Source organism: Pelodiscus sinensis, chromosome 10 (genome assembly GCF_052426305.1).
Source record: "Pelodiscus sinensis isolate ZL-2025 chromosome 10, ASM5242630v1, whole genome shotgun sequence".
Classification (NCBI taxonomy): Eukaryota; Metazoa; Chordata; order Testudines; family Trionychidae; genus Pelodiscus; species Pelodiscus sinensis.
Genome location: NC_143061.1, coordinates 17,145,913 through 17,170,459, shown reverse-complemented (window position 1 = coordinate 17,170,459; position 24,547 = coordinate 17,145,913). Strand labels below are relative to the sequence as shown.

Below are 24,547 nucleotides of genomic sequence, written 5' to 3'. Positions count from 1 at the left end.
TCTGCCATTGACCTGCTGTTTGTGACATTGGGCAGCTTGCTTTACCCCCATTGCTTCTCCCACTCTTTTGTCTGTTGCGTTTGTGTTAGACTATTGCTCCTCTGAGCAGGAACTCTCTCTTGGTATGGATGTGTACAGATGGTGTCTAGCATACTGGGGCTCTGATCTCAGTTGGGGCCTTAATGTGCTACTGTAATACAAATAAATACTGAAGACCTGCTAGCATGGCAGATAGGAATTGGACTGGTGCTGGTTATATGGTGTGGGACTTCTGTGGGCAGCTAGAATGCTTCAGTTGAAGGCTGCTGCTGACCATCGCTTACCAGATTGTGTGTAAGACACTTACCCCAGACCATCCAAATGGCAAGAACTGCCCTTCAGACCAGTTGTCACCATTGACAAAGACAAGCCCAGCAACTATGATGAAGATCCATACTGCCAGGTTAATTGCATTGAGCACGTTGTTAAATCCCACAGAGTTCTTCACCCCCATGGCGACAATGATGGTTACAATGACCGCAATAGCCAAAGCGAGAAGATCTGGATATGATTCTTCTCCATTCCCTATATAAACAAAACAAACTGTATGTGTAACTTTACAACCACAGCGAGAGAGAGAGAGAGAGAGAGAGAGGGGACCTCAGGAAAATCCCCTCCCCTGTCTTCTTTAATCTTAATGCAAAGGCTTACCAGTTATCAATAGTTCATGTGCACCTTGCCCTGGTTTCGAGGCACAAATTCAAAGCACCTCTCTTACATTAGCCATGATACATTTTAAAGATGTTCAGTCCCCAGGCTTTAAGGCATAAAATAATTGCTAGCTAGGGTCAGGAAGACATTTTCCCCCATTACACAGAATGGCACAACTAGGTGCCTTGAAATGTTTTATCACCTTTCTGGGAAGGATTTTGTAGGAACCAACATACTGGACTATTGGTCTCTTCTGAGTACAGCATTGCCTATGTTTCCATGCCCAGAGCTCTCAGTTGTGTGTCAAATTGTTTACTGTTAATGGATTGTCATTTTTCTTTTAGAAGAAAGGCCCCAGCCTCCATTTTTTTGCCCTGAAGTCAAAGGGAATTTTGGGTGAGCAAAGAATGAAAGATCATGTCCTAAATTATATAAGATGCCTCCATTTTCCAATATTGCCAAGTCATACAGTTCTGCCAGCCTCAAACTAAAAATGAATCAAATATTAATTTTGTAAGATGCATATATCAGAACTGGGATCAACTGCTACTCAGTAGCATTAGCCACAGAGACATGTTAGGGCAAATCGGGGAAATCAAGCGCAAATTAGACAAATCAGGGAAATCAAGGAAACTAGCAAGATGCTTGTGTTTTGGGCAGCTGGTTGGTCCCAGCAGACGGAAATCTAGACAGCGATAATGAAAAGTGGCTCTGAACTGTTCTTGTCTGCAAAAGCCATGTTGCTGAATCCCTAAACCCTCCACAGCAGCAACAGACAACCTAGGTTAGTGAGTTGTTTGCGCGAGTGGCCACCCTTCATCTCAGGGGGTCGACAGTTCAACATTGTAACCAAGAAGGTCTCCTGGGATAGGGTAATTTTGCTAATTACACTTGTGTACTTAGAATTTGCGATGTATGTCGAATGACTGGATGCAGAAGGAGCAGGCGCAGTCAGCATTGTGTGCAATCAGCACACACCTCCCTTCCCATGAGCATTGCTTTAGTAATACTGGTCGGAAAACAAAATGTCTTGCAGGCCACACGTAGAACCCTGATGGGCGAGGTGGGCAGGTTGCCCACCACTACTCCATGGGCTTTACAGACTGCCATCTGTGTTTGAGTGACTCTGCACTGGCAATAGCAGGGAATGTAAAATTAAACAGCATAATGTATATATTGTGATTTAGCTTTAAAAACTGCCATTGGCTCGGTGCTCATTTCATTACAGATAGAGCCCATATGATTAACTAGGAATTGGGGTCTGGAGAAGTTGCTTTGATTGCCAGCCTGCTAACACAGCATCTATGCATGTACTCTCTCACCTGCTGCTGCACTAGATTGGAAGTATATTGCTTCAGCTAGGAGGTATCTTTATCAACATCTGTGTATCTATGACAGGCACTCCCCTGAAATCATGTAGTGTCCGTATACCACAGTAGTCAGAGAGAACTTTAGCAAAGACAGAGGATGAAACACAAGGGCTACGTCTACACTGGTGGCTTCTTGCTCAAGAACAGATATTCTTGTGCAAAAACTTGCCAGGTGTCTACACTGCACATGCGTTCTTGCGCAAGTAAATTTGCAGTCTAGCGTCGGAAAACAGGGCTTCTTCCAGAAGAGTTATTCCTCTTCCCATGAGGAATAAGCCCTCTTGCGCAAGAGGGCAGTGTAGACAGGCAACATGAGCAAGAAACCCCTATGGCTAAAATGGCCATCAGAGCTTTCTTGCTCAAGAGAGTGTTCACACTGCCATAGTGATAGAGATGCAGCCGTGATGGATTTCCATTCCAAACGGCATCTCTATCACTATTCTACATGCAAGGCACTGCATGTAGCTGTTTTGAATGGAAATCCATCTACCAGACACACTGCCATAGATGCTCTTGCGCAAAAGCACATCTCTTGTGCAAAAGCACATGCCAGTGTAGATGCTTTGTGGAAGACTTTTTGTGTTAGAACTCTTCCGCAAAACAGTTCTTGTGCAAGAAGCTGCCAGTGTAGACGTAGCCCCTTGTTTTCCATCCAATAGGTGTACATTAGAGTTGGGCTCAGTCAGAAGCCCCAGACCATTTTTCTGCCCAAATTTCAGGGAAGTTCCACTCCAGTTCCCAACTTCACCACTTGAGCCCATGTATAACACTTGATTGAAACAAGCCAATCTTTGAGACTGTTTGCATTTGAAGCAAAACATGCTGCTTCAAACCCATTACTAGTACCACTAAAGTGATTTATTTTGGCCCCTCTGATTGCGTCAAAGAATGCTCCCTCCAGCCAACCAGTATTTTCCAGTTGTGTCACCATATGGGAAATGCCTCAGGGATAAGAGAGCCATGCTACAAATTCTGTCACTAGCACAGGACAAAACAGCCTACAGAATTGTGTGGAAAGAGCAGAATGATGAAGACTGGAAACACCAGTTCTTGATCAAACAGGGCAGCAAGAAGGATGAGCGGCAACTGGATCATGTGCTGTATATCTCAATAGCTTTGATCAGGAGAGTGCAGGACAGTGCCTGTCTATGGGTCAAGACTTCTTTGCTACAGTAAGCCTTAGTCTGTAGATCATGTTTCCCGGAGACATTTTCCTCACTGGCAACCACAGGGCTTTCACAAACACTATGCCCTTTGGAGAGGATCCCCAGACAGCTTGGCTTTTTAAATCCTATCTTCACTTTTACACTGTGGTTTTGTGTCTTTTTAAACTGTCTTGTCTCTGGTCAGCATCCCATGTGTATCAGCAGGAGAGAGTCCCTGTGTGAATGAAGGGATTAGCAACAGGATTTCGATACAGTCACTCACAAAGGTCCCACCCTCATGAGCCATTGAGGAATTAACAGGCTCCCACTTCCAGTTGTGTCTGCATTAAAGGCCTGATTTTGCAAAGTAAGATTTCAGCGGAAAATGAAGGAGCTCAGCATCTTGCAAGATTGGGCCTTAGGTGAGGAGAGGGTACTCAACAGGATTGGTTGGCATTTTCAGACATCCCTCCTGAAAACCCACAGCTCATAAGATGATCTCATCTAACAGGAAATCCAGGCATGGATGAGGCATGAACCAGGCATTTGTACCCAATTTTCTTCCTAGACGACTATATGCTACAGCAAGCCTTGCTGGGAAGGGTGAGCGAGTTAAAGACAAGTCTTCGTTCCTGGTGTAAAGAGGGAATGGGACTTGGCTGGCTCCCCTGTAGTTAAGGCTTTGTGATCCCCTGCTGTTGGGAAGATGAAGAGAGTCAAAGGAAGAACAGCACTGGGATAAGAAAGCTCTCCAAAGTTGGGGACCTGGTCAGGGCTGGTGTGGTTCCCTGCTGGGAAGAGAGTCTGGGAAAGATGCTAGGGAGGGCCAAGATGAGGTAGGGGAAGTTGTATGCAAAGAGCACTGGGAATTATGAGTAGGGCAGTTTGGAGGAACCAGAAGAGAGCTGCTGTGTAGTACAGGCCAGGGTCGCAGAGCCTGGGCTCCTTTTCAGTGCTCTTGAGGTGCTGGGAAGCCCCTGAAATGAAGGGAAAGGATTCAGGGAGAAGTTATGGCTTTGTGAGAATGAAGGACGGGTTGGCTCCTGGTACAAGAGGAGAAAGTGATGCCTGTAATCAAGGAACAGGACTTGCAGGTTGCACAGACCCTAGGCAGAGGACGACTGCCCAAGGAGGAAGGGGGATTTGTTTGGGACAGCGATTAACTGGGCTTTGTTTTGAAAGACTTGTGCTTTAGCTATGGGGCCCAAAGGCCCAAACAGCCAGACGAAGGCTCCCTCCTGAGCAGAGAACCAGACCTACAGAAAGAGGGGATCTTGTGCATGACAGCACACCTGACACCAGAGATGTAAGCTGTCATCTCACACCAGCTCTCTTGGGATGCCTGCAAATCACTCCAATAGCAAGACTGGGTTGCCATTTCAAGCTATACCAACACCAGGGCAGTGAACAGGATCAGAGAGGAGGCTGCATTACATCACCACAACCGTTTCAATTCAAGTTGTAGAGAGGGAGGCAATTCAGCATGTTGAATACCATGCTCAGCACCTTCTTGCCCAACTGAAGAGCAGTATCTGTGCAAACATATGCTCAAACTGGAGCACCGGCTCTGAACACCAATGAGCTGTGAAAGAGTTATGAGCCATCTCCAAAATCTGTCCTGGCCCTTATCCATACAGTGCTCCCACGCAAAACCTAGGAGTTGAACATCACAGGATCAGACCCAATACGCATAATATTTACTGTTTTTTCCACTGTTGCCTTCAGTGTACTAGATTCATAAAGAAGGCACAGTCACTGCCCCAGAGAGCAGACTGAGACAGAGCTGGGAGAACAAAGGATAGCGTAAGGGGAGAACAAACAATAAGTAAAGCAGCAAGATGGTCTGTGAGTCTATTCTGAGAACAAAGATTTAGTGGCACCTTATTTTAGGTGATCCCTGGCAGAGATGAATGGGTAGTAGATAGTGAACAGCACATGTGGTCCTTGTCTGAATTCCAAGGAGATTCCTGTTGTCTTTCAAGCCCCAATTAACACACGTCACAACACATTGCATGAAAAGAGTATTAATCTAAGGCTCACCCAGTCCATTTAAGGTTCCAACACTGTCAACCATCCAACGGCTGATGGTGTGATTTGCCAGGGAGTCAAACATGCTGCTGAGGGCACTTGCACCAGCTGCTGTGCCAATCAGGTACTCCAGGATCAGGTTCCAGCCAATAAAAAATGCCACAAACTCCCCGACTGTCACGTAGCTGTAGGTGTAGGCAGAGCCTGTGGTTTTCGGGACACGCACTCCGAACTCAGCATAACAAACACCTGTTTAGAAAGCACAAATGTCCATGAGAAAATACAGTGTGCAAGACAAGAAGGAGGAAGATAATATGGGCTTTGCAGTGCTCGATTTTTACATGGGTGGTCAGTGTAGGATGGGGAGGGCAATGAATTTTGCTCACATTCCATTCCATAAAGACCGTGGGTGCAGTTACAGACCTTCTGCTGTCAGGCATTCAGGGATTGCTCCTTCCCTAATCCCCACCGATGCAGAAAGGTGTGGGAAGGAGGTTGGGCCACAGCTGCTGGCCTGTAGATCAGGAGCATGCTTAGAGTGTTTTGGGCACTGCCACACGCTACGGCTACGTCTACGCTGGCCCCTTTTCCGGAAGGGGCATGTAAATTTCACTAGTCGTTGTAGGGAAATCCGCGGGGGATTTAAATATCCCCCGCGGCATTTAAATAAAAATGTCCGCCGCTTTTTTCCGGCTTTTAAAAAAGCCAGAAAAGAGCGTCTAGACTGGCCCCGATCCTCCGGAAAAAGTGCCTTTCCGGAGGGTCTTATTCCTACTTCAAAGTAGGAATAAGAGCCTCCGGAAAAGGGCACTTTTTCCGGAGGATCGGGGCCAGTCTAGACGCTCTTTTCCGGCTTTTTTAAAAGCCGGAAAAAAGCGGCGGACATTTTTATTTAAATGCCGCGGGGGATATTTAAATCCCCCGCGGATTTCCCTACGACGACTAGTGAAATTTACATGCCCCTTCCGGAAAAGGGGCCAGTGTAGACGTAGCCTGCTAGTACAACAGACATAATCCTCCTAGGCAGCTCATTCTGGCCTCTGGAAGGTGTTATTTTGTGTGTATATTTTCAGAAGCTTTAAGGCCAGAAGGGACTCCCAGCAGAAGTCTGACCTGAGCCTAGCACAGGCTAGTTATCTTCACCCAGCTATTCATGTTCTCAGGGATACATGAATGTGCAGTTGTATGGGCAAAGTAGGAGGCTGGCTAGCCGCTGAACATCTGCAAATACAATCTGTGTACACATATTGGCTGTGTCTTAAAATCAGGAATAAGGGACCTTTCGGAAAAGGCTTTATTTTCCGAAAGATCCCCGTCTAGATTGGCGCTTTTCTCCAGCAAAGCCCCAAGCCGGAAAAAAGCGGCAGCCATGTTTATACAAATGAAGTGGGGGATATTTAAATCCCCGCTTCATTTGCAATTCCGACTTGTCTCATCTGCATCCCTTTTCCGGAAAAGGGGTGCAGTGTAGACACAACCATTGTGTATGGGTGTGTACACATGCCTAACATGGTCTTTTTAACAGTGTGTGGCAACCCCTGGGAGCTCAGAACCGAGTCCATCCATATGCACTGCTGGCAAAAAGTGCATTGGCACCTGAGATAGATAAAAATTTCCACACATGTTATTCAACCAGACAAAATTAGAATAAAAAAAATGAAGAGAAGAAACCAAGTGTTACCCATCTGTCTGGGTAACAGGATAGCTATGTGAGAACTGGGTAGCAATTGGGTAGCTATGTGGGACAGGATAGCTATGTGAGAACTGGGTAGCAATTTGCAATGTTATCGCTTGTTCTGACAGCGAGTATCTGGGCTGAGGAACAGCTCTCGACCCCGAGTGTCTGTGAGGAGCTGAAAAAGGCTGTGACCCACCAGATATTTGCCAAGCCCAGGTCTTGGCTGCTGCTGGCAGAGTAACAATAGCCTTAGGACTGTTTATATTTGAAGTAAAATATACTTCTTCAAACCCATTGCTAGTACCACTAAAATAATTTATTTTGGCCCCTTTTTAAGTCTGGTGCTTCTCCAGCAGCTTTGGAGGTAACAGGGATCGATCAGTTAAACATTTCTTGCTGTGTTTCAAGAAGACTAATAATTATTATTGTGAGTAAGAGAGAGACAGTGGGGCAAAGGGGTAGTGACAACGACTGAGTAAATTGCGTGAGAACTGAATGACAGTGCATTGCTGTGCTTTATTGAGTGATGACTGAGTGCTAGCCCTGTACAAAACAGCAGAGAATGTGGTCTCTGCCTAGTCTCATGGCCTGATCCTCACAAGGGCTGAGCACCTCAGGCCTGATTATGTCAATAGGGCGGGGTACCCTGCTAAGCAGCAGTGACTCCCTTTGTGCTTGTTCATGGGCATCTGTAAAGGACAGAGAGTGAGAATAAGGAACCATTTTACTCATTTTTCACGCAGTTCCTATGGTGATGACCAATATTCCCTCTAATCTTTTCCATTCATGTGCAGAATACATTTTGTTATGTGTACTGAGGCATGTGCAAATGTGCACCACCAATAGAAACACATGCTGCCAGCGTAGGGCGCTCTGCTCATCAGCTGTGCAGCGTGTGAATCTCTCCTGGGTGGTTGCCCAAGTGCTCAGCTTAGAGGGAACACTGGTAATAACTCTGGCACTGCAGGGGCAAGTTAAGAGAGTCCAGGCCTTTGCCTCAACTATCTAGATTCAGTCAGGATGGTGTAACAGAAGCAATGAAAGTCTTTGTCTCCAAGGGGTAGAAGCATTTTAAGCTGAAAATTAATTTTCTATTTAAAATAAAGAGAGGGAGGATTCCAATGGAAATTTTTTAGACATGCCTAAAAACCAGTTCAAAACACCATCAGCAAACCCACAGATTCCTCCACAAGCTCATGATTCACGCAGCTGTAACCCACACATCTACTGAGTGTAATGTATTGTCACTTTTAGAGGCACTGAGACCACTTACAGAGGGTATGTCTAGATGACATGCCTCTGCCGGCAGAGGCACGTAAATTAGACATACCAACATAGTCAATGAAGCGGGGATTTAAATATCCCCCGCTTCATTAAAATAAAAATGGCCACTGCGTTGTGTTGACTCAGCTGATCATTGGCACAACGTGTCAGTCAAGACGCGGATCGGTCGGCAAGGAAAGCCATTGTCGACCAATCCCTTATGCCTCGTGAAACGATGTTTACAGAATCGGTTGACAAAGGCTTTCCTTGTCGACCGATCCACGTCTTGACTGCCGTGTTGTGCCAATGATCAGCTGAACTGGCACAACGTGGCAGCCATTTTTATTTTAATGAAGCAGGGGATAGTTAAATCCCCGCTTCATTGACTATGTCAGTATGTCTAATTTCATGTCTCTGCCAGCAGAGGCATGTAGTCTATACATACCTAGAGAGAATAATGAGTCTTCCCTACAACCTTAGCTAAGAGCCAGCTGGCTTTTAGCTCAAGTGGTAGAGGCTCATGCACTAAACTCCAGGGCTACATCTACACTGCAGGCTTTTTGCCCAAGAACTTTCTTGCACAAAAACTTGCAGAGTGTCTACACACGTTCTTGTGCAAGTAAATTTACAGTACAGCGTCGGAAAACAGGGCTTCTTCTGGAAGAGCTATCCTCTCCCCACGAGGAATAAGCCCTCTTGCACAAGAGTTCTTCCACAAGAAGGCAGTGTAGACAGGCAACATGAATTTCTTGCGCAAGAAACCCCTATGGCTAAAATGGCCATCAGAGCTTTCTTGCGCAAGAGAGCGTACACACTACCATGGACACTCTTGCGCAAAAGCACATCTGTTGCTCAAAAGCACATGGCAGTGTGGACACGCTCTTGTGGAAGACCTTTTGCACAAGAACTCTTGCGCAAAACAGTTCTTGCAGAAGAAGCCTGCAGTGTAGACATAGCCCAGAGGTTCCCAGGTTCAATTCTGCCTGTTGGCATTATATGCACATGCCTCCAGAGTTCAAGCCTGTGTCATTCTAACAAGGATTATGATGCTCTGCGGTTTGTAGAGGATTGTTCTTCAGTTCCTCTAATATGGCTAAACTATTACAGACATGCTACACTTTATATACTGTAGCCCTGCTGTTAATTGTGGGTTATTTCAGATGGACCATGTACTGTACCAAAGAAAACAGAGGTTTAACTATCAGCTGCCTTGTAACCCAAGAAGAGACCGTGCTTACATAAAGTGGCTCAATATTGCCTGAACAGTATAACAGTGTAGTAGTTTGGTGGAGATAGAATTCTCCCTTCTTCCTCATCTACCCCAAAGTCTTATTCCTGGACTCTATTTCCTGAATAACACTAGCCTTAGCAATATAAAGTACCTATGGGCCTTAGATCTGTGCACAATAATTAACCCAGCTAATCAGTGCCCTGTTTGTGCGTATAAAGGCAGAAATAGTTTAATTGTTTCTATTACAGGCCCTGACTCCTACAGTATGGAGGTGATCTGTGCCTGGTTAAACTGACACCAAGACCTCAGATAGACCAAGATCCTGTGAGAACTAACATCAACTTCAGAAGGATAAAGTCCTTGTTACTAGTAAGTTAGGTGAAAGGATAGGCAGATCCAGAAATGATGAAAAAGCCTGGACAAAGCAGTGTGTGTTAGGTGTCAGTGGGAAGTGGCCTGGATTGGGCTTACTCAGGCCAGTTTCTGTAGGAAGCAAATTCCAGGGGAGAGGGCCTGCTGCTGAGAATGCCCAAGCCCCATCCAGACAAACACAGGTTGAGTGGTGGTCTCTGACCTTTTGTGCTTTGCAGATGGTGACCAGAATGTTGAATATCAAGGAAGGCGTTTAGCTATCAGATGGAACGGAGAGCACAAACATCCGCCTCCAGTACGTGTCCATGGAGAAACAGGGGGTGCACATGTGTCCTCTATGGCAGCAGCCAACTGGCACTCCCACTGACTCAAGGCTATTCTCCCTCTGTTGTGGTGGAGGAGCTGGTCTGAAGCCCACTTAAACTAGCAGCACCGGTGCCTCTCCTGCTGTCAGAACCTTATTGCTGCAGAACATAGACTCATAGACTTTAAGGTCAGAAGGGACCATTATGATCATCTGTCTGACCCCCTGCACAGTGCAGGCCACAGAATCTCACCCACCCACTCCTGGAATAATCCTCTCACCTATATCTCAGATATTGAAGTCCTCAAATAATGGTTTGAAGACCCCAAGATGCAGAGAATCCTCCAGCAAGTGAGCCATGCTCCATGCTACAGAGGAAGGCGAAAAACCTCCAGGGCCTCTACCCTGGAGGAAAATTCCTTCCCGACCCCAAATATGGCGATCAGCTGAACCCTGAGCATGTGGGCAAGACTCACCAGCCAGACACCCAGGAAAAAGTTCTCTATAGTAACTCCTATCATCCCGCCATTGGCCTATTTACCACCGATAGTGAAAGGTCAATTAGTTGCCAAGATCATGTTATCTAATCAAACCATCCCCTTCATAAACCCAACTAGCTTAATCTTGAAGCCAGGTAGGTCTTTTGCCCCCACTACTCCCCAGGAAGGCTGTTCCAAAACGTCACTCCTCTAATGGTTAGAAACCTTCGTCTAATTTCGAGTCTAAACTTCCTGATCACCAGTTTATATCCATTTGTTCTTGTGTCCACATTGATATTGAGCTTAAATAATTCCTCTCCCTTGTATTTATCCCTCTCATATATTTAAAGAGAGCAATCATGTCTCCCCTCAGCCTTCTTTTGGTTAAGGTAAACAAGCCAAGTTCCTTTAGTCTCCTTTCATAAGACACAAGCGGCGAGGAGTCCTGTGGCACCTTATAGACTAACTGAAGTGTAGGAGCATAAGCTTTCGTGGGCAAAGACCCACTTCGTCAGATGCATGGCATGCATCTGACGAAGTGGGTCTTTGCCCACGAAAGCTTATGCTCCTACACTTCAGTTAGTCTATAAGGTGCCACAGGACTCCTCACCGCTTTTGCAGATTCAGACTAACACGGCTACCCCTCTGATACTTTCATAAGACAGGTTTTCCATTCCTCGGATCATCCTAGTGATCTTCTTTGAACCTGTTCCAGTTTGAATTCATCCTTCTTAAACATGAGAGACCAGAACTGCACACAGTACTCCAAATGAGGTCTTACCAATGCCTTGTATAACATCACTAACACCTCCTTATTCCTACTGGAAATACCTCGCCTAATGCATCCCAAGACCATATTAGCCTTTTTCATGGCCATGTCAAATTGGTGGCTCATAGTCATCCTGTGATCAACCAGGACTCCGAGGTCCTTCACCTCTTCCGTCACTTCCAACTGATGTGTCCCCAGCTTATAACTAAAATTCTTGTTATTAATCCCTAAATGCATAACCTTACACTTCTCACTATTAAATTTCATCCTATTGCTATTATAGGCAATCCCCGGGTTACATACAAGATAGGGACTGTAGGTTTGTTCTTAAGTTGAATTTGTATGTAAGTCGGAACTGGCGTCCAGATTCACCCGATGTTGAAACTGACCAGCAGCGGCTGAAACAGACATGCCTGGGGCAGAGCAGCTGGGGTGCTGCTGTGTTGGTCCTGCAGCGCTGTTCCTCGGTGCTGTGGGACCAACCCGGCAGCCCCCCAGCTGCTCTACCCCAGGCGTCGGCGAGAAAAGCCTGGTCTGCTGGGGGGGCGCACTAGCTGCGCCCCCCCCCAGCAGACCAGGGAGACACGGAGCAGCTTTTCTCGCTGCGGAGGACGTGGGCGGTGGGACCGCCGAGACGCGCTGCGGTCCCGCCGCCCGCGTCCTCCGTGGTGAGAAAAGACGCTCCGTGTCTCCCTGGTCTGCTGGGGGGAAGCGCCCCCCACGCCGCCAGAGGCGGCGACAGTGGGGGAGGCACCCCGCACTAGCGGGGGCCCCCCCGGTTCGTAACTAGGGGTCCGACTTAAGTTGGACCCACGTAACCCGGGGACTGCCTGTACTCCAATTTACAAGAGCATCCAGATCTTCCTGTATGATATCCTGATCCTTTACTGAATTGGCAATACCTCCCAACTTTGTGTCATCCGCAAACTTTATTAGCACATGCCCACTATTGGTGCTGAGGTCAGTAATAAAAATATTAAATAAGTTTGGTCCCAAAACTGATCCCTGAGGAACTCTGCTAGTAACCTCCCTCCAACCTGACAGTTTATCTTTCAATATGACCCGCTGAAGTCTCCCCTTCAACCAGTTGTTTATCCACCTCCCAGTTTTCATATTGATCCCCATCTTTTCCAATTTAACCAATAATTCCCCATGAGGTACTGTATCAAATGCCTTACTGAAATCGAGGTTGATTAGAGCCACTGCATTTCCTTTATCTAAAAAATAATTGCCTGCAACCCTACTGTTTTACTGCAGTGTTCACTGTTTCATAAGCAGTTACGCACGCGGGGCCAAATCCTGGCCAGGCTGTCTGTGATGGGCACTCTCAGTATCACCCTAGTCACAGAAGTGGCTGCAGTATTGGAAAGCCTGCAAGCTTGAGTTAAGTTAATTAACCAGTTTGCATGGCTGACACCTGGATGGTAATTGCTGGGCTAATGAGACAAGTGGCTCAGTAATTTGGAGACTGTGTAACTGGGAGAAACAGACAGTAAAGAGGGATGGTCAGAGGGTGCCAAGCAGTAAGGCACGCTCTTGTCATGCTTCAAAAAACAGGATTAAAGGTACCTATGGTAGAAAAGAAGCTTTGTGTACTGGGCACTGCTGCTCACCAGGTAGCTGATGAGACATCCTGTGATAGTGCCACACATGGCACTTGCCAGAGACCCCAGCCACTGCAAAATCAGCATGGAGGCAGAGGCTGAGATTTTCAAAAGTGCCTCAGTGAGTTAGGAGCACAAATTGTATTTCAATGACACATAGACCCTCTTGAGAATCCCATCCACAAGCTTCCGGCTCCAGTTTTCTCAATGCCTGCAGAAAGGCCATGCCAGAAGGGGCTCTGCAATGGAAGCCAGAGGAGAGAGGCTGAGATTAGGGGGGCATGCTTATAGTTGTAGGCTCTTGTGTGTGCCCAGGACCTGTCAATAATCCCTGTGTGCCCCCCTCCCCTCCCTTCCCCAAGAGGGAATTATTCCTATTTGGAGCAAGAATCTGCCCAGGCTTTAGCTGTGTAAGATGGGTGTACAATAATGCTGCTTTTGTGCTGGTTGCATCCTGTTGTGCTTCTTGGGAGAATTAAAAATAATTGCTAATGGTTGTGAGATTGCTTAAGTATCTCAGGAGGAATTTTGTCAGGCCCTCCTGAGTTGAATATATCTAACTTATCTAAAATAACATTCTTTAACATGCCCTTTTCCTGCTCTGGCTTGTTAATATCATCACTTTACCTCTCTCTGATTTTATTATTCCCTTTCCCTGTTGTATCTAATTTTGACTATCAGCTCTGCTGGGTAGGGACTGTCTCTCTATGTTTATATACTGCCCCTAGCTCAAATGGGCCCCAGTCTTGGCTGGGCTCTCTAATAGTATAACTACTACTAACAACTAGACTCTGAAGAAGTGGGCTGTGCCCACAAAAGCTCATGGTACCAGGCACATTTTTTTGTTAGACTCTAATGTGCTGCAGGACTATTTGTTGTTTTTTAAAGTTTTTTCAATTACAGACTAACATGGCTACCCCTCTGACACTAGACCCTTAATAGGGTATTGGCATGTGTGTTCTTTAAATCTGATGCAGTTAAGATCAGTGAAGAAAGGTCTCCCAAGTGCACCAGAGCTACACCCACTGGAAAAAAAATCACAATTCACTACAGCGACTGGCAGATTGTCTGAAACACTGCCCTGTGTAGTCCTTAGAATGACTAAGGTGGCTGGCTGCTGATTGGTGGGAATACTCCTCAGCCACTTTCCAAAGTGTCTAACCCAAAGGACACAATTTAGTGTTGTTATTTTTACTACTGTTCTGGCCTCTGTTGAATGAGAATGGCATGGTTGTGTCAAGGGCCAGGGTATGCCCTCACATTGTTCAGACTCCAGTGCAGTAGAGAGCTTTTCCGGTGATCAGAGGGAATTCTCCTGGGCTACGCCTACACTGGCACCCTTTTCTGGAAATGCTTAAAACGGAACAGTTTTCCGTTATAAGTATTTCCGGAAAAAGCGAGTCTACATTGGCAGGATGCTTTTCCGGAAAAGCACTTTTTCCGGAAAAGCGTCCGTGGCCAATGTAGACGCGCTTTTCCAGAAAAAAGCCCCGATCATCATTTTCGTGATCGGGGCTTTTTTGCAGAAAAGACTACTGTGCTATCTACACTGGCCCTTTCCCGGAACAGTTTTTCTGGAAAAGGACTTTTGCCTGAACGGGAGCAGCATAGTTTTTCTGGAAAAACACTGACAATTTTATAGTAGATCGTCATTGCTTTTCTGGAAAAGCAAGTGGCCAGTGTAGACAGCTGGCAAGTTATTCGGGAAAAACGGCTGCTTTTCCGAATAAGTGGCCCAGTGTAGACACAGCCCTGCAGTTTACAACTTTTTCCTGAAAGTAATTTGTACTAACTTAACTTTTGAGTATGATTTGATGCTAGAAGGCTCATGCTAAATAGCAATAGATCCTGCCAGAGGTGCCACTGCTTCTTCCAGCAGGGATTCATTTGACAGAAATCTCTTGGAAGGAATATTTTATCACTTTGATCCACCACCTGTGTAAATGGAAACAGGGCTAGCTCCATAGAGAGAGAGGCACAAATGCTGGAACTAGTAGTTCTGGGGGTGCTGCTGCGCTCGCTGACTTGCAGTGATTTCCATCATATACAAGATTTGAAGTTTGGTCTGACCCAGTATGGCCGTTCTTATGACAGGACAGTTAGATCATCTAGTTAGGCTTTCTGTGTATGAGAAGCCATTAAATATTAACCCTGCATCCAGCCTCTCAACTAGCATTTTAGAGCACAATATTACAGCTCTCTGGAGATTAAGCTATTGTGTGCCACTCGGAGAGAACAGGAGGACTGAATGTGCATCACTACCTGAGGCCTCTGCAATGGCAGGGAGTTGAACAGTTGTTGGTTAAGGCCTGTTGCCTAATGGGGCATGTGGAATTGTTATCAAATCAACTGCAAGTAAACTGCTTTTCCTAGGAGATGAATTGACATCTGACCACATTCTGCATATCCAGTAACAGCCCAATCCTCAGTTCAAACACTTCGGCTATGTCTACACTCGCGGCTTCTTGCGCAAGTACAGCCATTCTTGCGCAAGAATCTGCAGAGCGTCCACACTGCCCGCCCGCTCTTGCGCAAGTAAATTTACAGTACGGCATGGTAAGAGAGGGCTCCTTGCGCAAGAGCTACGCTCTTTTTTGACAGGTGTAAGCCCTCTTGCGCAAGAGCTCTTGCGCAAGAAGGCAGTGTGGACGCTCAGCAGGGATTTCTTGCGCAAGAAAGCCCTATGGCTAAAATGGCCACCAAAGCTTCTTGCGCAAGAAAGCGTCCACACTGCCATGGGCACTCTTGCGCAAAAGCACAGGTCGCATATGGCAGTGTGGACGTTTTCTTGCGCAAGAGTTCTTGCACAAGAACACTTGCGCAAGATGTTCTTGCACAAGAAGCCGTGAGTGTAGACAGAGCCTTCTTGTTGACTCGAATGGAGTTCTCGGGATTTGTAAGATCAGGCCCCAAGAGCCCATCCAAATTACACTGAATCACTTTAGGGCTCTCCTGTGTCTCTTTTTAATGTCACACCTGTGATGTGGTACTGAGAGCTCTGGAAGCTTCTGCAAGAGTGGTAAGGCCTGGGGGCTTTTTGGATGACCTGATGCTGAGACAGCTAGAATACATCTGTTGGCATGGGAGAACTACTGCTAAAACCAGATGTCAATACCTTTCATGGGAAGGCATATGCCCTTGGTGTCCATAGTCCAAAAGTTGTAGTTGTCAAAAAGGCTTGATACGTGGTGCTAAAATTTGAGTTAAATTTTTGAGTTCTTTACAAATTAATTAACAGATTTACTTGTAAATTCTCAGGAAATTCATTCTATACACAAGGTACATGTAATTTTGGGAGGAGTACGCTGTATTCTTCATATTTAACAAACTGAGTCACTACTTTAAGTGCAAAACTCATCTCCCCTCAACTATATAACTGCCATGTGTGCTTCCATAGTACCGCATGCATTTGTTTACTCCAGAGCTATGTCTACACTGCCACCTCTTGCACTAAAAAATACACAAATGAGGTGAAGCGTGGAATATTGCCACACTTCATTTGCATAATAAATGAGGCTCTGTTTTGCGCAAGAGGCTTTTGCGCAAGAGCCGTTCTTCCTCTTTTTTTCAGGAAGAACAGCAGTTGCGCAAGAGGGTTTTTTTGCGCAAAAGCCTCTTCTGCAAAAACAGAGCCTAATTAACTATGCAAATGAGGCGTGGCAGTATTCCATGCTTCACCTCATTTGCATTTTTTTTTGCACAAGAGGGGGCAGTATAGACGTAGCCCAGGGCTGTGTCTACACTGGCCCCTTCTTCGGAATAGCCATGCTAATTTAGAACTTTGGAATAGGGAAATCCGCGGGGGATTTAAATATCCCCCGCGGATTTCCCTATTCCAAAGTTCTAAATTAGCATGGCTATTCCGAAGAAGGGGCCAGTGTAGACACAACCCAGGAGTTTAACAAGTAAAACTTAATATATATCCGTAATGCATTAAGAAATGTAATTTTTGGTAAACCATTAACACTGTTTTGAATTTGCAATAAGTTTGGTATCTGAAGGAAAATGAGTTTGTAATTTTTATAAAATCAACACTCTTATAATAAATGCAGCTTTTAAACATTCGGTGTAAACACAAAACTGTTGGATCTTTCAATTAAATTCGATGGCACTTGTTACTGGAGTTCTTGTATATTTCACACACTTTTTAACTTGCATGGAAAATTGTGCTTTTGAAAACAACACTTGATTTTTTTCCTGACGTGCAGGCCAAGTTGCCAGAACAACGAGAGAGCCTAATCATCTATCTATATATAAAAAGTCGTTATTGAAAGCTGATTAAAAATGCATGCAGCCTGCAAGCGTAAGACATTAACAGATTACCACATGCCTGAAAGATTTATGAAACAGATGACTTAATGGGGGCAGGTATTCTGTTTCACTCTTTGAGGGCTTTAAAAATCATAATCTTTCTTTGAGGTTAGCCAATGGAAAGATAAGGTTCAAAGAAGACTGTGCAAGTAATATGACTAGATCTAAGGTTTCAATTATTCTACTAGAGCTGCCGCATGGAATGGTAACATATTTTTCCATGCATTACTTGTAGGTTGTCTGCATCACAGATATACTGCCATTCAAAAATACACCTCCATCCACTCATTGATTTCAGAGGGAGCAGATCTGGGCTTGTTTATAGTAGATGTGGATAAGGTATTGGAGTGGGACACCAGACTTGGCTTTGACACTGCCATCCTGGGTGACCATAGGAAATTACTGCACTGCTTTGTGCCTCTGTTTCTCAGTACATAAAATGAGGCTAATGATATATTTACCAGTACCACCTTTATATAGTGCTCAAAAATCAATGGAGGAAAAGAATTAACTTATGATTTTGTGCCTCTGCCCTCTACTGGAAAGAGCAATACTATAAACCATGTTTCTTTCAGGTTGCCCTGCCCCATTCCACTGATGCCAGGTGTGTTGTGGGCTTAATAGGCTTCCATGCTGGTTCCCACAGCAGATGGAGTTGGCTGGTTGGCCACCTCCAGGAGATCTTGGCAGGAAAGGGTTCAAGTCATAGGCAGCCCAGAAGACAACAACAGGTAAGTGGAAAAGCTTTGGGGCGTGGTGAGAAGATCAGGAGACAAGTGGAAGGAAAGGACGAGGAAGTGAAATCAGAGAATGTCACCAGGTTTGTAGGAATTTGGGGGTTCTCATCCTGCTAAATTTCCCATGGATGGTAAAAAGATGAGAAGTCAAGTGACCCAAATGTGCTGTTTCAGTGTTGTCTTTTCCCTAGTATAAATGAAAAATGATCTATTGAAACCAGTTGAATTACAGTTGGGGCAAAAAAAAGTGTATGAAGATATCAGTTCCCTATCTTCCCCTACTATTTTTCTCACATCTCACACTAGGTCATGAATGTTATTTTAGAAGCATTGTAGTGGGACAATGTAACCATGATACTTCAGTTTTGTAAAATCAGGGTTTGATAAAACCTAATTTCTACAAATATTTCAATGATTTTTTTCAGTTTTAGTTAATGTTTTGTATTGTCCTTAGCCCAGACTTTGCAATATTTTTCTAATGCTGGACAGCCAGAAAGTGAAACTGACTAGAAACAAAAATCTGTTTAGACAGTGTTTTCTAAAAATATACTAAAAAAAAAGAGGATGTCCTATAGACAGTTGGTATAGGGTTAACTTTGCTTGCAAGAGTAGCCCCACTGAATCCATTAGAACTCTTAACTGATTCCCAAGTGGGTTTTCAGAATTGGGATCTTGTTGTCTGCCTTTTGTTTTGATTTACAAAAAATTAGTTACAAAAATAAAAAACTGACCTTTACAAAACACCTCCCTGTAAGCAACCTAATATCTCCATTAGATGCTGTTTCCCTTCTCTTTGCTAAACAAAGTGCTGAAGTGTTCCTAGTACTTATGGATTAGAGACTTTCCACAGAATCCAATTATTTTGCTCCTAAGCCATTTTGTGTATGAGGCAGGGACACTGTTCCTTGTTTAGTCATGTAGGAAACGTTCATGCAGAGTCTTGCTCCAAATTTGTAAATGGAGTGTTTGCAAACAGAAGACACGGTGCATCTGCCTGCAATTTTAATTTGAATCCTGAATTAGATTTTTCCAGTTGGGACTGATTGCTGGCTTTCTATAAAAAATGTACCCACCAAACAGCTGGCTGGAAGAACAATCTTTGTCACAGAAGACCATTTTTCTCCCTTCCATTATGTTTTCCCCTTGAATGTCAGCTGCAGCTTGTAATTTGTATAACAATCATTACACTGGTATAATTATATGGTGACTGATATTATTCAGGAACAAATAAACACAGCTGAGAGGTTTGAGTTCTCAGTAGACAGGCTATTTACATAGTTGGGAACTAGTTCATAGTTTTATTTTAAATAGTCATTCTTGGATTTCTTGTTTGGGCTAAACATGAGGCAGCCAGCAACTTCACATCCAACATCAGAGATACCCTGACTTGAAGTAAACAATAGCTCAGGGTGGAGCTGAGCATTTTGAGTAACAGGAGGTATCCTGCTTTGAGATGTTGGGGCAGAGTGTGTCTGGCACAGACGTCTCCCTGCTTTGCAGCCCAGAATGGCTCAGGATGGGCTCCCTCAGCAGTGTGCCATGGTGCTTTCCTGTTTCTCTGGGATTAGAGCGTAGATCCTGCTGCCATGTCTTTTCAGCAAGTGGGTGCAATCCTTGTACTTGTGGCTGTCTATACCCTGAAATGCTGCTGTAAGGATCCATTTGAACAACTCCTAGCTTACTCCTATCCAAATGTGCGCTATACCCGGATTCCTACGAGGTAACTCTTAATAAGACACTCACTACCGGCCTTAGCCCCAGGCAATCAGGGCGGTGACCCACGGTGACATGCTGCGGGAGGCACATATAGTGAGGGAGGCATTGGACACCAATGGGCGTTAAGCCCATGGTTGTTGATGATGATGTGACCTTACCTGGGGCCAGCCAGCTAAGCAGGAAGGAAAGCACAACAGCCAGCTCAGCCAGGGCCAGGGAGGACAGAGCCACTCACTCACTCGTCTCAGGTAAATCCTCTGTTCTGGTGGGAGCAGCAGCAGGGTGGGTGCCTGGTGGGGCTCCCCATTCTCCCTGGGATACAGGGCCTCCTGTAGAAACCATGTGGGGAGAGAGTGGGGCAGGCTGTGCCGAAAGAGCCTCGGGGTGGTGGCTGCGTTTGGTGGGGATTGAAGGAGTATGTGCGTGTGGGCAGCTTCACTCTGTGTTCTGGCTGGCTGGGGTTAAGAGCAGCTCTGCTATCTGAGTATGTGTTAGTGTGGAGCAGGTCTGGGTCTACCCTCCCTCCTCTTTTCTTCCCCTTCCCCCTAAGAACCACTTGTCCAGGAAAGGGTTTTTCCTTGGCTCTGCCACTGGCAGGAGTGGTGCGCTGTGCACACATTTGTGCTCCCATTCCTTTCCTTCCCTGCAGAGAGGTGACACATGGCGGGACATGCACTGCCCCAGCTCACATTGCCCCCCTCCTCCAGTATTCTGCCTGCGTGTGCCTGCCTAGCTCTCTCCCCATCCCTCTCCTGCTTGCTGGAGGCAGCCAGGGACCAGGAGAGGAGAGAGAAACAAGTAGCACCGTGGTCTCCGACCTTTTTAAACACAAGATCACTTTTTCAATTTAAGTGCAATGTAAGATCTACCTCAAACCCAACTAGCCTTGCCCTGCTTCCCTCCCACCCTTTCTTTGAGGCCCTGCCCCTGCTCCACGCCTTCCCCGAGGCCTCACCCTGCTCTCTCCATCCCCTTTCCTCCCCCATCCTCACTCGCTTTCACCAGGCTCGGGTAGGGGGTTGGGGTGCGGGCTCTGTTCCTGGGCCAAGGGGTTTGGAATGTGGAAGGGGCTCCAGGCTCAGCCTAGGGTGGGGGATTGGGGTCCAGGAGGAGTTTCAGGGTTCAAGCTCTGGGAAGGAGTTTGGGTGCAGGGACTCACCTCTGGGGCAGGCGGTTGGGTGTAGGAGGAGGTTCAGGGCGGGGAGAGCCAAAACCCAAAAATAACACACTTTGCAAGCAGTAAAAGAAATAACAACCCCACGTATGTGTGGGGTTGGGAGTTGAGTGAAGGACAGTGTGTTTTTGTGAGAATGACAGACACACACAGAGTGTGTGAGAGTGACAGAGATTTGCATTGCCAAACTCCCTCCATCCCCTTTTCCCTGTGTGGAGATTGGGTACAGAAGTGAGGGGAGCAGGGACACCCTGACATCAGCACCCCCCATACTTCTTCCTACATCCTGCACAGCAAGCAGGAGGCTCCCAGAGGGCAGCTCCAAGGCAGAGGGCAGAAGCATCATTACAGTGGGAGGAGGGGCAGCTAAAGTGCTAGGGCTTGATGGCTTCCTGGCCAAACCAGTCAGGATCACCTGTTGGAAGCTCCAAGATCTATTGGTAGGTCCCAATCTACTGGTTGGTGACTACTGCAGTAGCATGTGCACTAAATAGCTGAGACTGGGGTAGTAGGGAGGAGGGAAGGTGGCTGCTTCTGCTTCAGCTGTGCAGGGAGAGGTTAGGTAAGGGAGGAAGGAACAGTTGCTTCTCTGGTGGGGGCTGGGCTACCGGCTGGGGAGGGGAGTATGACACTTGAGTTGTGTTGAGGAGGAACCTTTAAATTGTGCCCCCTCCCCCCATCAATAGCTGGTCCTGTCCTCCTGCTTCCCTGACTGGCTCAGAAGTTTTGCTCACTTTTTAGGGAGCTGGGTGCCGGGGCTGCTGCTTCCCAGGAGAAAAGTGTTACTGAAATCACCTCTCCCGTGTGCCACAGTGGGTGGTGTCTGGCTGAAACATATACCTTTCATTCAGTTCCTGATTACTATCCACACCCTCTGGTTCTGTTTGTTTTCACTACAAGTTGTACTTAACAGTATGCTGAAATTTCTCAGGGCAGGGGGCCTTGTCAAAGCTGTTGCTGGGCACAGTGTTGTTTTGCATGAAGATTAAGAATAAGGAAATTTTCTTTGCTTCCATCTTAACTACAAACCTTCGTGCTCTGGAAGTCACTGGGGTTCCTAGTGTGAGAATCTGAAGATAATGTGTGATATGATTGAAACTGCAAATCACAACAATCAGACCCTTTAAAACTCAGTGGGAATATAGACTGTGCTCATCCTCCCCCACAATGCTTCACACCTGCTACTCTTGCTTATGTAAAGGCTTGGTAGAACACACTTTTTATTTTTTATAGCTTTATGTAATATATGTTTTAAGCTTTTAGTCTTTTTATAATTTTCACATTTGTGGGAAATTATGGAGGGAGGTCTGGTAATTTTTTAATGACAAAGTTGAGATGGAAACATTTCAAGCTTTAAAGTTGTTAAAACACAAGCCAAGTGACAAGGCAGGTGAGGTAATATCTTTAAAAAAAAATTGGAACAGCTTTGGTTGTTGAGAGATTAGCCCTTTTGAGTTTGAAGACCTGGAGAAGAGCTCTGAGGAGTTCCAAAGGTTGTCTCTGTCACCAACCGTATTTGGTCCAATCAAAGTTATTACTTCACTCGCCTTGTGGCTCCGATCCAGACACCAAGATGATAAAAACAAAAACCACTATATGTCATGTCCAGATATACAAAATAAATATCCTAATACCAGACGTGATTTGTTCATTTAACTATTCATCCACTTGCCCATTTGTAACATGCCCAGTTCAGAAGTTTGTATCACTGAATTTTAACTCTAACAAGTTCTCAAACAGCATTTTTCTTGCTTTCCCTATCTGTAAATAATTTAATTATTACTGATGGAAATATTTCAGGATTTCTGTGTACTGTAAAATCAGCAGCTAATGTCTAAGTTTAAAACAAAAAAACCCCCACACTCCTCCCTAGAGATTTCGGGTGCCTAAGTATCCTCTGGAATCACAGTTAAAGTTGCCTCCCTCAGCCCCACCACAATCTGAAATGCCCCCCCGGGTGAGTCAGGAGCAGCCAGAGGGCTGCAGGAGGGTCATGGGTGCAGGCAAGATGCAGCCCCCATCTGACAGCAGGTAGCTTGCCATAAGCTGCAGGAGAAGCACCAGGCGTAAGGGGCAGGTGCTGCTGCTGCAAGGGAGCTGCCGGGGCTTCTGCAGAGCAGCTCAAACTGTGGAGGAAGAACCCACTGAAAGGCGAGTGACTCACCCAGGTTTTTCACCCACTGTTTCATTTCACAATCTGATGCCATTGAAAATCAGCAGCCTGCCTTTTGTGTGTCAGATCTTGGGGAAAATATTTAATCTAAATAATCCATTCCCCATGTAGTTCATAAAGAAAGGGCTTGGCTAAGAAGGACTGTGACAACTCCCTTTGCAAGGGGGAGAGACAATATCCCTGTACTCAGAGGAGCAAGAGACTAAGCAGCTTCCAAGGGAAACGGGAGGGGGGGCAGGGGGGAAGGGGAGCACCAAGCCCGGTGTAGGGAAGACAGGGGCACCAAAATGCAAGTTCGCCAAAGGCACCATTTCCCCTAAGGCTGACCCTGAAGACATGCATAGAAGAGAGATCTCCATCCTGCAAAGACAGGACGGGTATTGCTAGGCATATTAACAACAAGGCAAGTCATGTGGATAACTGGCTCTAGTAAGCTGTATCAAGCTTTACCTGCACTCAGGAGGTTTAGAACTCTTTCCTACTTCTAAACCCAGCAGAGAACCCAGCTGTACGTTGAAACAACAGTGACTGTTAAAAGAAGTCTGCATTATACAGTTTATGATGGGCTTGGTTTTATGGGGGTATTGGGTAAAAAACTGCATAATAGGGAGGACTTTAATATGACACAGTGACTTCAGACACAATAAAATGAACTCACTCTGCTTCTTAAAAACTAAGCCCTTAAAGCAGGGGTGGGGAACCGAAGGCCTGCAAGCTGGCGGCGGTCCCCGGCTTGCTTGGATCCAGCACCTAAAGCTCGGAACTCCTCCCAGCATTGGGCGGGGGGAGCCCGCACTGGTGTTATAGTCCCTCCGCTGTACCCCTGCAGGGCTGAAGCACACTATCTACTTGCCTGGGTCCCCCCTCCCCAGGCTCTGGTGTGTGAGGGGAATGTGGGAAGTGTCTTTCTCCTTCTCAGTCAGAGGCCATGTCAGTTTTTAAATTTCTCACAACTGATTTTTTCTGTGGGTCAGCAGCCCCTGACCCAAAAAAGTTTCCCCACCCTGCCTTAAAGCATCAGATTATTCTCTTCCAGTGCAATTACACTCTGAGCTAAATTCTATTCCCTTTATGCTCTCCACTCAAGTCCATAGGAGCTAGACCAGTGGAACAAGAGCAGAGTATCACTCTATAATGTAAGGTGTTCTTGGAACCATCCGAGGGGAAAAACAGACTTGAGTTCTGGTTTCTTAGCAACATTAGAACCAATTTCTGCTCTGTCTCTCGGCCTTAAATTCATAGTAACACAGGTGATGTTAATGCATTTATTTCTAATGTACTTACAAAAGAACACTCCATTGACTGGTATAAACAAAAGGTTGAACCGTTTGCTCTAGGCTTTGCAAACTGAAGGCTTGTCTACAATAGGGATTGTTGCATTAGTGCACCTGCTCCAGTATGAATGCCTAGTGCATGGGTGAAAAATGGCCTTGCATGGATGCAATTTATTTTAGTAAGGGAGAACATGCACTTGTTGCCACAAGAGAGTGATGAAGTACTGGA

General features: G+C 45.9%; 1 protein-coding gene across 2 annotated transcripts in view; it reads right to left on the bottom strand.

The window, feature by feature from the left end:
• Positions 1 to 24,547, bottom strand: part of SLC7A14 (solute carrier family 7 member 14) — a 95,874-nt gene that overhangs the window by 30,350 nt on the left and 40,977 nt on the right. For both annotated transcript variants that reach the window (XM_075937935.2, XM_089780764.1), the window contains 2 exons: positions 5,246 to 5,482; positions 347 to 564 (listed from right to left, as the gene is read on the bottom strand). In XM_075937935.2, the coding sequence (XP_075794050.1) occupies positions 347 to 564; positions 5,246 to 5,482 (455 nt within the window). The remainder of the gene's footprint in view (positions 1 to 346; positions 565 to 5,245; positions 5,483 to 24,547) is intronic.